The sequence below is a fragment of the Zophobas morio genome, unplaced genomic scaffold, assembly GCF_036711695.1.
Source record: "Zophobas morio isolate AGI-343-1 ecotype UQ-CSIRO unplaced genomic scaffold, CSIRO_AGI_Zmor_V1 ptg000004l, whole genome shotgun sequence".
NCBI classification, from domain to species: domain Eukaryota; kingdom Metazoa; phylum Arthropoda; class Insecta; order Coleoptera; family Tenebrionidae; genus Zophobas; species Zophobas morio.
This window is the reverse complement of record NW_026972109.1, coordinates 4,163,806-4,182,339: the sequence shown is the minus strand read 5'-3', so window position 1 is coordinate 4,182,339 and position 18,534 is coordinate 4,163,806. Positions and strand designations below refer to the sequence as shown.

Sequence of the window (18,534 nt, the reverse complement as noted above, 5' to 3'; positions counted from 1 at the left end):
AAATATTTTTTTTATGATAAACTATATGTGTAGGTACATACGCAAAATTAAAAATATGGATGCATTATTTATACATAAATTTCTATAGGAAGTTACTTAGCAATTCTGAGATGACGTCATCAAATTGTTAGTAATTAAGATAAACACAAAAATTGCGTGCATTTTTTAAAGAAAAGTATGAAATGTATAGATTCGTAAAAAAAAAGTGTACTTTCCTGTATCATATTTTTTTAAAGGCTTATCGAGATGAGGGACCCTACTTACAGACACGTGAACATTAAACGGATCAGCATCGGAGACGTATCGTCTAACGTGTGTCTCTTATCCTCTTATCTACTACATTATCGTAAATGTATCCTGTATTAGCATTATAATAAAATAAATGAAGTGGCACTTTAGGTCTGAATATTGATTTTACAGATGATTAAAGTTCCAGCAAAATAAGTGTCTAGATGCATTCAAGCAGCAACTTTCAAGACGAGATTAGACGCGTTTTGTGTAATTTAGTTTCAACAAGATGGTGCTCCATCAATGGAACAATTTCCTCTAAATTTTTGTGAAAAAATTTTTGATTTTCCCACCCAAGCCACATTTCGCTGCACCATATCTTGCCACTATCATGAATAAAAAACCCCACAACACGTCATTCTTACTTTATTTTCTCCATTTTTACTCACTCAAGTATAAATACTTGAAAATTGATACCCCATAGTTTCAGGTCAGGACAAGGCGTAACCCAACACCGTCTCAGGCATCTTACGAAAAATAATCCCCGCATTTTTTACCAGAAGGAAGTACAGCTTGCAGGGTGGGAAATATTTGTTTTCACAGTCAAACAATTTATCTCTAGCAGGAATTGCGAGCTTACGCAATCGATCGCATCATGCGACGCCATGTCAGGATAATAGCGCAGAACCGGCTCCGATTGGTCGAAGGGCCGGCGAACCGCAGGGATTAAACGGATGCGCCGCCCTTCGCGACAAAGGGACAATAGTTTTATTTTGAAACAATACCAAAAATAAAAGTGTGGGGTGGTTTTGTGGAAATGTCGAAGGTGGGAATGTAAAGGACTTCCGGATCGATGGTTATTGGGATGTATTAAGTTGTTGTCAGGTGGCGAGCGGGCGGAGTGAGGGTATCGATGACTTTTCGACTACGGGAAGTGAGGAAAAATGATACCTGATGGATAATTTCCAGGGAACTATCCTCAAATGAAACAATAAAAAAAAATCTTCATGACTTAATTTCTGTCGTTGCTTTTACAGTACTCGCTTTAGGAGCAACATAGTTGCGAACATTGTTAAAAAAAAAATTAAAATTGTCACACTGACGACGAAATTGTCGTTTCTGTTTTTGCTTTAAACGTCAGTTTATGAAAATTTGCCGTTTTTTTGGAAAAGCGTATTTATTTTGTAATATATGGTTGCATATTTTTACTGTTACGTTTTACCACCACGTCCTCGATGCGACCCACACCGGATAATTCGCTCAAATCAAGTGGCTTGTTGATGTAATAATAGAAGACACCCCCGTCAGGAAGGGGCGCGGGGACAGTATTGGACGCAGATAGGGTGATCGGTCACTCATACTACTGTTTAAAGCAGTTTGAATACATAAACTGTAATGAACTGATGATCGGGCGCGAAAGTGGTTTCAATGTGAATCGTAAAAATGATTTTTTTGTGTTAAATAAATTGTATCAAGGTGAGCGTTTTTGAGTGTTTGTCTCGTTGTTTGTGGAAATCTGAAGTGGATTTGTGGAGATTAGGATAATCGGTATTGTTTCTCGGAAATTTATGTGAGCGGCTTAAGTTTATGGGATGTTTTTATCCTTTGATTTTTTCAGCTGTTTGGTGATTTTCCACAAAATTATCTAGTTTGGGTGACGTACGTACGTTAAGCTGGAGGAAGCTTAGAATTTGAGGGCAAAAATGTTTTATTTCTATTTTAAGATTTGAAATTAGGTGATTTCTAATCCTTTTCTAATCCAAACACCGAAATGGGTCTAGTTTATAGAGATAAATGAACTATTTGTTAATTTTAATGTTATTATTGGATCTTTATTTTTTTCAAGAAGTCCTACACTATTTACAAAAACCTTACGTCATCACATTGATTTGATAAAAAATTAATCAATCAATCAAAATCTCCAATTTTTGTTTAATTTTGATATACATTACCAGCTGTTTGATTTTAATTGTCGTTGATAACTTATTGGGAAAATTACTACAACGTTAATCACCGACATTTTGTAGACCGAACAAAAAATATGTCAAGTTAGCTGTGAGAAACAATGCATGCATACATGTAAGTATGACAAGTTGGGAAACTGTAGATAAATAAATAAGTCTCATTAGTGGTCAGGTATTTCAGCAATTTCTAGTAGTTACAAAAAAACTTAAGTAAATTAAAATCAACATGACAAATTTTTATCCTGTCGAACGTATCCATCACTCAGTAAGCTTCGAGATCCTTATTTAGTGAAACAACTAACCACTTCAAGTTGTTTTTAATTTTGGTAATCGATTAATCACACATTTATATTAGAACACTATTGTGGGTAAGATTTTGTAGATCAAGCACATAATACCACAATTTACAACACCGATATGCATCACGTGAGGGAGCGAACGATTTTCTTTGTAGTCAAAGCAGATAACAGTTAGTTATCCTCAATTAATTTTTTCCATTTCTAACTTCATTTTTATTTTTTACTTTTCGCGTTACAGACTTCCGTTGGCGATTTTATTAAACAGACAATCTCGGAAACTCCTAAACTTATTGTGAAATTTTAGAAATATTTAGAATATTGCGTAGAAGTGGAAAATTTTTTCATGTCATGTCAAAATTGTATTAGTTATAGGGAAAGTGTCTCAAAAATTAGTGAAATAAGCAGTTTATTTTTTTGGTTAAATCAAAAAACGGTTTACATAATTTTCTCAAAATTCGGAATTCTTTGTTATCTCCTTAATTATTGGACATACAAATAAGTCTAAAACTGAAGTTGTAGATACAGTTCTTTGGAGACCATATACCAAAATTATTTTCAATATAAATACTGCGATTGATCTCTTCTTGGCTGTATAACTATACAGCGTGATTAAAAAATGGAGCACTAACTCAACGGTAGGTACATTATGAAGTTCAAAAATCTAATAAATTCATTATGAAAAACTGACTTCCATTTTTGAAAACAACATATCGATTTAGGTTAAACAGATGAAAACAATGCAAAATTAGCCACTATTGTCACATTCAATCTCAACAATTTTTTAGTTGGTGTTAACATTATAAAATGAAAAAAAGTATGGATAAAAACCTGATGATTATTTTTGAAGTAGCTTGAAAAATTTTTGGAGACCCCCTTGTGGATCTTAGTTTTGAAGCAATTTGGAAGAATCTCAGAGATTCGCTTTGTTTTATTTTTGAAGTAGCTTGAAAGAATGTCGGGAATATCTTGAATTGTTTTTGAAGTAGTTTGAAACAATCTAGGACAGTCCCTGTGGATCTTGATTTTGAAGTAATTTGGAAGAATCGCGGGAATCCGATTCGTTTTATATTTGAAGTAGCTTGAAAGAATTTCGGGAATATCTTGACTTGTTTTGAAGTAGTTTGAAAGAATCTCGGAGACCCTTTGTGTTTTGTTTTTGAAGTAGTTTGAAAGAATTTCGGAGTCCTTTGTGCGGATTTTGTTTTTGAAGTAATTTGAAGAATCTCGGCGATCCGCTTTGTTTTATTTTTGAAGTAAGAGCTTGAAAAAATATCGGGAATATCTTCTCTTGTTTTCGAAGTAGTTTGAAAGAATCTTGTAGACTCCCTGTGGATTTTGTTTTTAAAGTAATTTAAATATTCTCGGAGACCCCCTGTTGCTCTTGTTTTTGAAGTAATTTGAAGAATCTCGGGGATCCGCTTTGTTTTATTTTCGGAGTAGCTTGAAAAATCTCGGGAATATTTTGTCTTGTTTTTGAAGTGGTTTGAAAGAATCTCGAAGACCCTTTGTGTTTTGTTTTTGAAGTAGTTTGTAAGAATTTCGGAGACCTCCTGTGGATCGTGTTTTTAACGTAATTTGAAGAATCTCGGAGACCCCCTGTGGATCTTGTTTTTGAAGTAATTTGAAGAATCTCAGCAATCCGCTTAGTTTTAGTTTTGAAGTAGCTTGAAAGAATATCGGGAATATCTTCTCTTGTTTTCGAAGTAGTTTGAAAGAATCTTGGAGACTACCTGTGGATTTTGTTTTTAAAGTAATTTAAAGAATCTCGGAGACCCCCTGTGGATCTTTTTTTTAAGTAATTTGAAGAATTTCGGGGATCCGCTTTGTTTTATTTTTGAAGTAACTTGAAAGAATCTCGGGAATACCTTGTCTTGTTTTGAAATAGTTTTGAAAGAATCTCGGAAGCCCTTTGTGTTTTGTTTTTGAAGTAGTTTGAAAAAATTTCGGAGCCCTCTGCTGATTTTGTTTTTGAAGTAATTTGAAGAATCTCTGGGATTCGCTTTGTTTTATTTTTGAAGTTGCTTGAAAAAATCTCGGGAATATCTTGTCCGGTTTTTGAAGTACTTAGTTTGAAAAAATTTCGGAGCCCTCTGCGGATTTTGTTTCTGAAGTAATTTGAAGAATCTTAGGGATTCGCTTTGTTTTATTTTTGAAGTTGCTTGAAAAATTTCGGGAATAACTTGTCTTGTTTTTGAAGTGCATAGTTTGAAAGAATTTCGGAGACCTCCTGTGGATCTTGTTTTTGCCGTAATTCGAAGAATCTCGGAGACTCCATGTGGATCTTGTTTTTGAAGTAATTTGACGAATCTCAGCAATCCGCTTTGTTTTATTTTGAAAGAATATCGGGAATATCTTTTCTTGTTTTCGAAGTAGTTTGGAAGAATCTTGGAGACTCCCTGTGGATTTTGTTTTTAAAGTAATTTAAAGGATCTCGGAGACTCCCTGTGGATCTTTTTTTTTTTTTTGAAGTAATTTGAAGAATCTCGGGGATCCGCTTTGTTTTATTTTCGGAGTAGCTTGAAAGAATCTCGGGAATATCTTGTCTTGTTTTTCAACTACTTCGTTTGAAAGAATTTCGGAGCCCTCTGCGGATTTTGTTTTTGAAGTAATTTGAAGAATCTCGAAGACCCCCTGTAGATCTTGTTTTTCAAGTGATTTGAAGAATCTCGGCGATCCGCTTTGTTTTATTTTTGAAGTACATAGCTTGAAAAAATATCGGCAATATATTCTCTTGTTTTCGAAGTAGTTTGAAAGAATCTTGGAGACTCCCTGTGGATTTTGTTTTTAAAGTAATTTAAAGAATCTCGGAGACCCCCTGTGGATCTTTTTTTGACGTAATTTGAAGAACTCGGGGATCCGCTTTATTTTATTTTTAAAGTAGCTTGAAAAAATGCCGAGAATATCTTGCCTTTTTTTGATGTCTTAATTTGAAAGAACCTCAGAGACCCCTGCGGATTTTGTTTTTGAAGTAATTTGGAAGAACCTGGGGCTCCGATTTGTTTTGTTTTTGAAGTAGCTTGAAAGAATCTCGGGAATATGTATATTGTCTTGTTTTTGAAGTAGTTTGAAAGAATCTCTGAGATCCTTTGTGTTTTGTTTTTGAAGTAGTTCGAAAAAAATCTGGGAGATCCCCTGTGGATCTTGTTTCTGAAGTAAGTTCAAGAATCTTGGGGATCCGCTTTACTTTATTTTTAAAGTAGCTTAAAAGATTCTCCGAAATATATTGTATTGTTTTTGAAATAGTTTGAAAGAATCTCGGAGACCCCCCGTGAATCTTGTTTTTAAAGTAATTTGGAAGAATCTCTGAGATGTGATTTGTTTTATTTTTGAAGTAGCTTGAAAGAATTTTAGGGATATCTTGTCTTGTTTTTGAAGTACTTTGAAAGAGTCTCAGAGACTCCCTATGCATTTTATTTTTGAAGTAATTTGGAAGAAGTTCGGGGATCCGTTTATTTTATTTTTGAAGTAGCTTGAAAAAATCTCGGAAATCTGTTTTATTGTTTTTGAAGTAGTTTTAGAAGGAATCTCAGAGACACCCTGTGGATAATTTGGAAGAATTTCGGAGATCCGCCTTGTTTTATTTTTGAAGTAGCTTTAAAGAATCTCGGAAAAATCGTGTCTTGTTTTTGAAGTAGTTTGAAAGAATTTCGGAGCCCTCTGTGGAGCTTGTTTTTGAAGTAATTTGGAAGAATCTCGGAAATATCTTGTCTTGTTTTTGAAGTAGTTTGAAAGAATTTCGGGGACTCCTTTTGTTTTAATTTTGAAGTAGTTTGAAAGAATCTCGGGGATTGCTTTTCTTGTTTTTACGGTAATTTGAACTAATAATCTTAAGGACCCCAATGGATCTTGTTTCTGAAAGAATTCCAGAGATCGCTTGTGTTTTGTTTTTAAAATAGTTTGAAAGAATCTCAAAGTTCCATGACCCGTGATGTTCCGATTTTGAAGTAATTTGTAAAAATCTTGGAAATATTTCTGTGTATTGTTTTTGAAGCAATATGAAGGAATCTCGGAGACCTCTTGGGCTTGGTTTTTGAAGTAGTTTGAAAGAATCTTGGAGATCCCTTGTCTTGTTATTGATGTAATTTGAAAGAATCTCGGGGTTTTGAAATAGCTTGAAAGAATTTAGGGAATATCTTGTCTTGTTTTTGAAGTAGTTTGAAAGAATCTCAGAGATCCCTGTGGATTTTATTTTTGAAGTAATTTGGAAAAATCTCGGGGATCCGCTTTGTTTTATTTTTGAAGTACCTTGAAAGCATCACGGGAATAACTTGTCTTGTTTTTGCGTAGTTTGAAAGAATCTAGGAGACTCACTTTGGATCTTGTTTTAGAAGTAATTTGAAGAATCTCGGGGATCTGTTTTGTTTTATTTTTGAAAGAATCTAGAGAATATCTTATCTTGTTTTTGAAGTAGTTTTAAAGAATTTCAGACACCCCTGTGGATTTTGTTTTTGAAGTAATTTGAAAGAATCTCGGGGATCCGCTTCATTTTATTTTTGAAGTAGCTTGAAAGAATCTCGGGAATATCCTGTCTTGTTTTTTAAGTAGTTTGAAAGAATCTTGGAAACCCACTGTGGATCTTGTTTTTGAAGTAATTTGAAAGAATCTCGGGGATCCGATTTTTTTTTATTTTTGAAGTAGCTTGAAAGAATTTCGCCAACATATTATCTTTTGTTTGAAGTAGTTTGAAAGAATCTCGGGGATTACTTGTCCTGTTTTTAAGGTATTTTGAAATAATCTTGGGGATCGCTATGGATCTTGTTTTTGAAGTAATTTGAAAGAACCGCAGAAATCACTTGTATTTTATTTTTGAAGTGGTCTGAAAAAATCTCGGGACCATTTGTATCTGAGTTTTGAAGTAGTTTGAAAGAATTTCGGAAATATCTTGTCTTGCTTTTGAAGTAATTTCAAATAATCTCAAATTTTCGTGATTCATGATGCCTCCCTTTTGAAGTAATTTGTAAGAATCTGGGAAATATTTCTGTGTATTTTTTTGAAGCAATATGAAAGAATCTCGGGGGCCCCTTGTGTTTGGTTTTTGAAGTAAGTTGAAAGAATCTCGGGGACCCTTGTTGTTGTTTTTTGAGATCCCTTCTCTTGTTACTGAAGTAATTTCAAAGAATCTCGTGGACCACTTGTGTTTTCATTTTGAAGTACGTAATATGAAAGAATCTAGCGGGCCTCATGTGTCTGGTTTTTAAAGTAGTTTGAAAGAATCTCAGGGACCGCTTGTGTTTTGTTTTTGAAGTGGTTTGAAAGAATCCCGGGGACCCTTTGTGTTTTATTTTTGAAGTAGGTTGAAAGAATCTCGCGAATTCCTTATCTTATTTTTGAAGTAATTTGAAAGAATCATGTCTATCACGGTTACTGGAGGAAAATTCTCGATTTCCAGGTGGTCCCATCCGCCTTATTTTCGAAATTGCGACGTTGCCGTGTTCTTACAATTTACTTGAAATTTGTAGCAATTTGTGACACTATTTTGTGCAGAGATGAAAGAAGGCGCTTTGTTATGGTATCAATAAAAGTAAGTCTTAGTGGACAGAGTGTTTATGAAAGTAAAATAAATTTTTACAATTTCGTACTATCGATATTTCAGTTTACCGCATTTTATTCTGTTTTTCGTTCTCTTTCTAAATAGCTTTAAACCAATTTTTAGAACTATTTTATTTTCTGAGCTTGATAATGTAAGTCCATAATAACGTATGATTTGTAACTTTTGGGTTGGAATAATACAATTTTTTTACTTTTTTCCCGCTTGTGCAGTAATTACACTGAAGGATTTATATCGAACGCACCTGCAATAATTTTAAAAGTCAAAACTTGACAAACTAATCTATATAAATTATGAATCATAATTTTACTTATTATCTGAAAACTCCAAGTGCAACAGTACAATAACTTGTTTTGCAAAAAAATGGGCACGAGTGCACAAAACCTCGAAAACCCCTCCGATCTCCATAAACTCCGCCATAATCTCAAAATACCACAAAACCAAGGATTATAAACGTATTATCTCGAAATTTAAAAAACTCGGAACAATCGTAAAATTTCCCAATCCAACGTCATATAAGTAAAAGCAGGTCAATAATTTGACCAACATAAAAAACAAAGCAATCAATTATTATCAGGTGACACGATGGGAAATAGACGCTCCTGGTGATGACCTCTTTGATACTAAACTGTTTATAACGCGATGTTATCAGCACCATTAACGCATACCCACTCGACGCGAATACCTTAATCTTTAAGGCATCGGGATTAATTCCAAACACCGATGATGCGCCAAATAAAAACTGTTCACGCTCCCGGCGGAAAACCGCCTTCAGCCTGTCGCCATGGCTACCAATTAATAGAAAGGCGGCTTGGTAGGGCTTCGCAGGCACAGGAATATTAGTTTGCGGGAAATATTTTCCGGAAACAAATTTCGAGCTTCCTTTTGTGTGACGCACATTTTTTTGGACACACATGAGCAAAAAAGCGAATAATCAATCCCAATTTGTTTGTCGAACCACCAGCTGTGTAATAACAATAATAATAATAATAATGATAATAATAACAACTGAAAACGAAAATTTCTTTCACTATGACCACCGCAGGATCTAAATAGAAAATAAAAACCAATTTAAGACGCAAATATTTTGAAAATTGAAAAATGCCGAAATCGCTAATCGACCATTCCCTAATTCCTGTACGGTTTCTATTTTGTAACAGGTGCGCAAGTCGTCGTCTTGGTCCTTTTCCAGCTTCACGATGGATGCCAGTTACGTCCCTAACAACCCCCAGTTCGGTCTGCAGCTCGAATGCAACTGGAATTCCGCCCCTAGCGCCGGAGCCCAGCAGTCTTCTTCGTGCACCGACGACCTCTCTTCCTGCTGGAGCGAAGACATGGGCTCTTTTTCTCTACCTCTGGACCTCGAGCCCTTGCCCAGCCTTTTTCCCTTCTCGCCTTGCAACACTACCTCCAACTACAAGTAAGACCCTTTCAAAGCACTAAAGAGCGGATTCTAAATCCCCGTTTTTATCGCCTATCCTTCGTTTCCAGGACGGAACCTCTCCAGAACCAGAATTCGCAATACAAGCAGCCCACTTCGGACATGGCGGACGTGCTATTATCCTTGAAGCACGCGGTGGTGCATCCTGGACAGAGTCCTTCGGATAAGTACGACCAGCAGCACTTGTACCATCCGCAGGTTTTGCTGTCGCCGGGGGGGTATTCGGGGTCGCTGTGCGACCAAGGGTTCGCCCAGCAAGCGCCCATGTTCCCTAGCATGTCGGTGAACGTGTCCATGAACATGACCATGCATGGGTATCATCCTACGAGTGGTTATCCAACGAACGAGATTTCTTGTCCTCAGGTATATAGCGGGATAACGTGTTGGGTGGTTTTGGTTGAAGTGAGAGCTTTTGAAGGTTCAGTGGAACGCGGCTCCGCAGGGAGCTTCTCCGGCTACGTACCAGACGCAAGGACTCTTGAGTCCTTCGTATGGAGGCACAACTTATTCGTTTACGGCGGACTTTAGGCCGCCCCAGGAAGCCCCGGTCTTGACTTCGTACAAATCCGTTCCTATGTCGTTTTCGTCGCCACGAAGGAGGCACAGTGTAAATTTAATAGAGGACGATAATCAAAAACCCAACGTGTGTAGGATATGTGGTAAGTTTGTTTGTTCGAGTTTGAACCTTCACCTTGTTATTATTGACTTTTCACACTTTTGTGGTTCAAGTAGTGTTGACCGTGATGGTGTGGTAATCCAGCCACGAGATTTTTTCGTGAAAATCGAATATTTATCAAGAGATTGGATTGGAAGCTTTGTTTCGTGATTAATTTCCTCGATAAAAATATTCCATTGTCGGCTTAGTAACTGTCGAGATTACTTTATACATATCAAAAACTAATTTAATTACTGGAGGGATTATATTTTTTAATCCGTTAATCTTTTTCGTTGATGTAATTATTAGTCATATTTGTCGGAATTAATTTATTGTTTCCGAGCGGTAAAGATTTTATAATGGGAATCTCCAAGCGTACTTTAATCTTTTTATGTATCTTGCTTTTCATATCTTGTATCTATGCTAAAAATGATGCAATTTCTATGAAATGCCTGAACGTTATTTTATGCCATAAATTCTTTTTTTTTTTAAATTAAAAATGTAAACTTTATTCGAACACACACCTTCAAAAATTATTCACAGAGATTTTTTAGTAGATTTGGACCTCCAGTTATTTTTTAGACAACTTTTCCAAAAGCTCAGTTTTTCCTTATCCCCGACACCCCACTTATATAAAATTTTTGACGCTTTTTCGAGCAGCTTTGAAAATTATCTAAAGAAATTATGTTAGAGATGTCGATTTCCAGAAGTTATTTTTTCGATTTCGAAAATTCCTACCATTTTGAAAGATTCGAATAACACGAAAATAGCAATTTTTAGGATTAAAAAAAAAAAGGATTTTCAGAGCGAATACTTCGCAGATCTTTGTTTGAGACAATGGTCACCCTATGTTTTTTGAATCATCTCGTTAATATCTACATCTTAGAATTTTTGACGAATTTTTAGGCAACTTTTTCAAAAACTCAATTTTTCACTTTTGAAATTTTCGAACAACTTTCCCAAAAGCTCACTTTTTCCATATTGCCACCCCACTTATACAATATTTTTGACGCTTTTTCGAGAAGGTTTGAAAATTATATAAAGAATTTATTTCAGAGATGTCGATTTCCAGAAGTTATTTTTTTTCATTTCGAAAATTTCTACCGTTTTGAAAGATTCGAATAACACGAAAAATAGCAATTTTTAGCATAAAAAAATGGATTTTCAGAGCGAATACTTCGCAAATCTTGGTTTGAGATGGTCACCCTATGTTTTTTGAATCATCTCGTTAATATCTACATCTTAGAATTTTTGACGAATTTTTAGGCAACTTTTTCAAAAACTCAATTTTTCACTTTTGAAATTTTCGAACAACTTTCCCAAAAGCTCACTTTTTCCATATTGCCACCCCACTTATACAATATTTTTGACGCTTTTTCGAGAAGGTTTGAAAATTATATAAAGAATTTATTTCAGAGATGTCGATTTCCAGAAGTTATTTTTTTTCATTTCGAAAATTTCTACCGTTTTGAAAGATTCGAATAACACGAAAAATAGCAATTTTTAGCATAAAAAAATGGATTTTCAGAGCGAATACTTCGCAAATCTTGGTTTGAGATGGTCAACGCCTTATGTTTTTTGAATTAGCTAGTTAATATCTACATTTTTGACTAATTTTTAGGCAACTTTTTCAAAAACTCAATTTTTCACTTATGAAATTTTCGAACAACTTTCCCAAAAGCTCAATTTTTCCTTATTGCCACCCCACTTATACAAAATTTTTGACGCTTTTTCGAGAAGCTTTGAAAATTATCTAAAGAATTTATTTGAGAGATTTCGATTTCCAGAAGTAAATTTTTTTATTTCGAAAATTTCTACCGTTTTGAAAGATTCGAATAACACGAAAAATAGCAATTTTTAGGATAAAAAAAATGGATTTTCAGAGCGAATACTTCGCAAATTTTTGTTTGAGACGATCAACACCCTATGTTTTTTTTAATCCGTTGGTTAAGATATACATCTTAGAATTTTTTACAAATTTTTGGGCAACTTTTGCAAAAATTCAATTTTTCACTTATGAAATTTTCAGACACCTTTGAAAATTACCTAAAGAGAATTTTTTGTAGTTTTAGACCCCCATAAGTTATATTCGGCCTTATTCCTTTCGAAACTCATACCATTTTTCCAAAATCGCCCAGTGAAATATGAAAATTTTGGATTTTTAAAAAGATTGATTTTCAAATCGTATATTTTGTAAATATTGTTCCGGGACCATAAACATGCTATATTTTTGGAATCAGCACGTCGAAATCTAACTCGTAGATTTTTTAATGGATTTTTACAGAATTTTTCCAAAAGGTCAATTTTCTACTTATAAATTTTTTTACGCTTTTTCGAGCACATTTGAAAACAATCTAAAGAATTTATTTTAGAGATTTCCTTTTCTAGAACTTATTTTCGCCTTCATTTCTTCAAAAATTGCTATAAATCTAGGTTCCAGACGGTCAAAACCGTGCGTTTTTTTTGAGTCAACTCATCAAGATCTATATCCCAGAAATTTTTACTAATTTTTAGGCAACTTTTTCAGAAGCTCCATTTTTACTTACGAAATTTTCGATCGTATTTCGAGCACCTTCGAAAATTACCTAACCAGAGTTTTTTGTAGATTCCCACCCTCAGAAGTTAAATTTTTGACTTTTTTTCGAGCACCTTATTTTCAAAAATTCCTACCATTTTGAAACAACCGAAAAACACGAAACATCGCAATTTTTTCAATCTTTGTTCGAAACGATCTTCAAAACCTATTTTTTTTCGAATCAGCTCGTTAAGATCTACATCTCAGATTTCTTCTAGGACTTGAAAAAAAAAACAAAATTTTTAAGATTTTGAAAATTTGATTTTTAGAACACAGATTTTGCAAATCAAGACAATCAAAACGCTAATTTTTTTTTGAGTTATAAGTTGTCAAAAATCTGTTTTAAATTTTTTTACGAATTTTTGGGCAACTTTTTCAAAATCGGAATTTTCGACAGTATGTATTTCGACCTTCGAAAATTGCCTAAAGAAACTTTTTTGTAGATTCCCATTTCTTCAAAAACCCGTACCATTTTCTCATAATCGTCCAGTGAATCTTGGCAATTTTTTGGATATTTAAGAGACTTTGAAACCGAGTACTTTGAAAATCTTGCTTTAGGACTATAAACATGCCATATTTCTGGAATCGGCACGTCGAGATCTAAATTGTAAAATTTTCTTTGGATTTTTGGATAACTTTTTCAAAAGATTTTTTTTTCCGTATGCCCGCCCCCCACCCAGATGAAATTTTTTACTCTTTTTCGGGAATCTTCGAAAATTAACTATAGAATTTATTTTAAAGATTTCGATTTCCGGAAGTTATTTTCGAAAATTTTTGAAAAAATTGCAAAACACGAAACATGCCAAATTTTTCAATCTTTGTTCGAACCGATCTTAAAACCCTATTTTTTTCGAATCAGCTCGTTACAATCCACATTGCAGAATTCTTAACAGATTTTTAGGTAACTTAATAAAAACAAAATATTTAAGATTTTGAAAATTTGGTTTTCAGAGCAAAGAGTTTGCAAATCAAGACAATCAAAACGCTAATTTTTTTGAGTTATAAGTAGTCAAAATCTATATTTTAAAATTTTTTACGAATTTTTGGAGAACTTTTTCAAAATCGGAATTTTCGACAGTAGCTATTTCGACCTTCTAAAATTGCCTAAAGAAACTTTTTTGTAGATTCCCATTTTTCCAAAAACCAGTACCATTTTCTTATAATCGTCCAATGAAACTTAGCAATTTTTTGGATTTTTAAAAGACTTTGAAACCGAGTATTTTGAAAATCTTGCTTTAGGGCTATAAACATGCTATATTTCTGGAATCGGCACGTCGAGATCTAAATTGTAAAATTTTCTTTGGATTTTTGGATAACTTTTTCAAAATATTAATTTTTTTCCGTATAGCTGCCCCCACCCAGACGAAATTTTTGACTCTTTTTCGGGAACCTTCGAAAATTACGCACAGAATTTATTTTAAAGATTTCGATTTCCAGAAGTTATTTTCGAAAATTTTTGAAAAAATTGCAAAACACGAAACATGTCAATTTTTTCAATCTTTGTTCGAACCGATCTTAAAACCCTATCTTTTTCGAATCGGGTCGTTAAAATCCACATTCCAGAATTCTTTATAGATTTTTAGGTAACTTAAAAAAAACAAAATTTTTAAAATTTTTAAAATTTGGTTTTCAGAGCAAAGAGTTTGCAAATCAAGACAATCAAAACGCTAATTTTTTTGAGTTATAAGGAGTCAAAATCTATATTTTAGAATTTTTTACGAATTTTTGGGCAACTTTTTCAAAATCGGAATTTTCGACAGTAGGTATTTCGACCTTCGAAAATTGTCTAAAGAAGCTTTTTTGTAGATTTCCATTTATTCAAAAACCCTTACCATTTTCTCATAATCGTCCAGTGAAACTTGGCAATTTTTTGGATTTTTAAAAGACTTTGAAACCGAGTATTTTGAAAATCTTGCTTAAGGACTATAGACATGCTTTATTTCTGGAATCGGCACGTCGAGATCTAAATTGTAAAATTTTCTTTGGATTTTTGGATAACTTTTTCAAAAGATTAATTTTTTTCCGTATGCCCGCCCCCCACCCAGATGAAATTTTTGACTCTTTTTCGAGAACCTTCGAAAATTACGTACAGAATTTATTTTAAAGATTTCGATTATCGGAAGTTACTTTAAAAATTTTTGGAAAAAATTGCAAAACACGAAACATGCCAAATTTTTCAATCTTTGTTCGAACCGATCTTAAAGCCCTATCTTTTTCGATTCAGTTCGTTAAAATCCACATTCCAGAATTCTTTACAGATTTTTAGGGAACTTAAAAAAAACAAAATTTTTAAGAGTTTTGAAAATTGGATTTTCAGAGCAAACATTATGCAAATCGAAACGGTCAAAATACTAAATTTTTTGAGTTAAGTCGTCAAAATCTATACCTTATAATGTTTTACGAGTTTTTGAGCAACTTTGTCAAAAGTTGAATTTTTGACTTACGAAATTGTAAGTATTTCGACCTTTGAAAATTGCTTTAAGAGAGTTTTTTTGTAGACTTTGACCCCCAGAAATTACTTTTGGCCTTATTTCTTTCGAAATCGAATCGCCCAGTGAAATATGTACGAAAATTTTGGATTTTTAAAAAGATTGATCTTCAAAACGAATATTTCGAAAATCTTGCTCCAGAACCATAAATATGTGATATTTTTGAAAACAGTACGTCGAGATCGAAATCCCAGAATTTTTATGGATTTTTCATGTCTTTAAAAAGTTTTGAAAGAATCGAAAAACATGAAAAATCGGTTAATCCTCTCACGAACTAATAAAATTATTGAATTTTGATGATTAAATAAAAAATCATTTTTCTAATACATATTTCCAAATTCTAGAAATAGTATTATTTTAACATATAGACATTATCATAAAAAATTGCCCTTCTAAGTGATTGTGCCTTTGGAACAGGGAAAGTTCCGTGTAAATAACTTTAGGTATATATTTTTTTAAAACAAATTAATGAAGTTATTAAAATTTTGTTAGGTAAATCGTAAATTCTAGAAAATAATATACTTCTGTAATTGTAATTGGTCCTTATTTTATACTGTAGACATTCAGATTAAAAAAAAAATCCAAACTGGGCAAAAAAATTTGAAAATTGACCATAGAAAATAAAAAACTCGAAATTATGCACTTTAATATGTACACAGGTGTCCCAGATAAAATTCCGTGGCCTTTTTATATCTTGACTCTTGAGAATAGAAACAAACATCGAAATTGTGTAAACGCCATTGTTTTGTGTTGTTATATTCATAATTTAAAAATCTATCCAAATCAGTTCAAAAATATATACTTTGGCGACTCTTCTTCGCACACTTTTCGGTAAACATTCTTTTAACTTTAAACCTAAATTCAAAATTCAGTTACATCATAATCATTGTTTCAATTTTTACTTTCAGGCAAAAGCTACGCCCGCCCCAGCACGCTGAAAACCCACCTCCGCACCCACTCCGGCGAGAAGCCCTACCGCTGCATCGACTGCAACAAGTCCTTCTCTCAGGCCGCCAACCTGACGGCGCACGTCCGGACCCACTCCGGAGAAAAGCCCTTCCGGTGCCCGGTCTGCGACCGCCGCTTCTCACAAAGCTCCTCCGTGACGACACACATGCGAACCCACTCCGGAGAAAGACCCTACCGATGCAGACTGTGCAAGAAAGCCTTCTCCGACAGCAGCACCCTGACCAAACACCTCAGGATACACAGCGGAGAAAAACCCTACGAATGCAAACTGTGTCTTCTGAGGTTTAGTCAAAGCGGAAACCTAAACAGGCATATGCGAGTGCACGGCGCCACGAACATGATGCCCCCATGACAGGGACTCTTGGGGTTCGGAGGGTTCATTTGATGAGAGGGCGGGGTCACCGAGAGGTGGGGTCGGGGGCGAGATCAAACTGCGCAGAGAGGTTGAGTAATCGGTTGAAAGTGCGCCCTTTACAGGGTAATTAGTGGGTGATTAATCATTTTCTCCACAAGCGGATGTAGTATAAGAGCGTGGTCCAAGTGCGCCGATTAGAGTGATTGGTTAATCGGCGCAGTTGGGAGTTGAGCGTTTTGACCACAAATGATAACGATGTTGTGTTGTTGAGTTTGTTTGATGGAATTTAGAGATAGGGTTCCAGGAGCACTTGCACAATTAATGTTGTTGTTGGTTTTAATTAAGTGTTGCTTAAATAAGCAAACACCTCTCCAAAAAATAAGAGATTTATTTTAGAACAAGTCTGTTTAAACATTCACCGGATCAAGCGTTTATCTTTTTAATATTCCGGGATTTATGTATGACAAGGTAATGTTTAAAAATGCAAAATTTTCCGTTTGTTTATTTAACGACATTTTTATTTAAAGTGGAATTAATAATAATTATTATCAAGAATTATGTTCATGTATTATGCATTTGAATGCGTCATGACTAGATTATTTTACGGTGAAAAAGAACGCAAAAAGTTTAAATACAGTCGACGGTAGGTGAAATAATCACACAAAAACGAACTGAGTGACAAATAACTAACAATATAATCTGGTAGTAAATTCTTAAAACGCTAAAAAATTTATAGCACGATTAAACAAATTACGATGGTTTAAAAAAAGATTATATTTTTTTTTAATTTGCGAAACCACAATTTATAAGTAAATATTGCACTGTATTTTTGGTTCCAAAATAATTTAGTTGTTCATCACTATTTTGTTGTAAAAAAATCTTTTTTGAATTTGAGATGAAAATAAAAAAATCAGTGTTTCATCAACATTTGAAAGAAAAGAATGCAAATAAAAAACTAGTGTTTAATTAACTGTCGAAAAAGGCCAGATTTTTTAATATTTGACTGAAACAGAAACAACTTTCAGAAAAATAATAATTCACAGTTGTGTCCACTTTTTATAAATTTTGCAAATTTTAAGACGTGTTTTAAATTTTCTTAAAGCCAAATTTTCAAAAGTGACTGTAAAATACTGTATTATTATTATCATCTTTATGTTTTGACAGGAGGGACCAGGAAGCCAAATTCAGAGTCATATTAAACTCTAAATCAAAATATTTTTGAGTCCAGAATAAAAATGCATCATAATTAAAAAAAATACCATCACACACTGGAAATGGTGACTAAGTGATTGCACAATGTCAAAAAATTTATAGGCCGATTAAAAAAAAATCACCTTCTTTAAAACAATGATAACCAGATTTAAAAGAAGATTAATACAAAATATATCATTTTTTCCAAAAATTTCCTAAGCCGTATTTTTAATTTCTTCGATATTTAAATTGAGGAATCATTGGAGCTTCATCATTAATTTAAAAATAAATGTAGTTTTAATTCCAAAATAATTTATTTGTAGATCACTGCCACATTTTTTTCGGTATACAGAACCTTCATCACGCAGAAAATATCAATACACATATATTTTTTGTAAAAAAATCTTGTTTAAATTTTAGATGGAAAAAAAAATTCGGTGTTTTTTCAATATTTGAAAGAAAAGAGTGAAAATTAAAAAAAAAACTGTGTAATTAACTGTCGAAAAAGGCCCAATTTTTTAATACTTGTTTGAAATAGAAACAATTTTCAGAAAAATAATAATTCACAGTTGTGTCCACTTTTTATAAATTTTGCGAATTTTAAGACGTGTTTTAAATTTTCTTAAAGTCAAATTTTCAAAAGTGACTGTAAAATACTGTATTATTATTATTTTATGTTTTGACGGGAGGGACCAGGAAGCCAAATTCCGAGTCATAATCAACTCTAAATCAAAATATTTTTGAGTCCAGGATAAAAATGCATCATAATTAAACAAAATACCACCACACATTGGGAATAGTGACTAAGTGGTTGCACAAT

The 18,534-nt window shown here is 33.5% G+C and overlaps 1 protein-coding gene across 1 annotated transcript; it reads left to right on the top strand.

Moving 5' to 3' along the window:
• The first annotated feature begins 1,629 nt into the window (after nt 1–1,629).
• LOC135134215 (protein glass-like) lies at nt 1,630–16,534 on the top strand. Its single transcript, XM_064062845.1, has 5 exons — nt 1,630–1,704; nt 9,200–9,459; nt 9,531–9,843; nt 9,899–10,139; nt 16,108–16,534. Exons 2-5 carry the CDS (start codon nt 9,239–9,241, stop codon nt 16,518–16,520), a joined length of 1,188 nt encoding a protein of 395 aa, XP_063918915.1. The 5' UTR covers nt 1,630–1,704; nt 9,200–9,238; the 3' UTR covers nt 16,521–16,534.
• The last annotated feature ends 2,000 nt before the right edge of the window (nt 16,535–18,534 follow it).

Bases quoted from the DNA above. Each gene is read 5' to 3' on its own strand.
- LOC135134215 (XM_064062845.1), top strand. From the start codon at position 9,239: ATGGATGCCAGTTACGTCCCTAACAACCCCCAGTTCGGTCTGCAGCTC. The intron at 9,460-9,530 runs GTAAGACCCTTT...CTTCGTTTCCAG, and splicing joins AACACTACCTCCAACTACAA to GACGGAACCTCTCCAGAACC. The intron at 10,140-16,107 runs GTAAGTTTGTTT...TTTTACTTTCAG, and splicing joins CAACGTGTGTAGGATATGTG to GCAAAAGCTACGCCCGCCCC.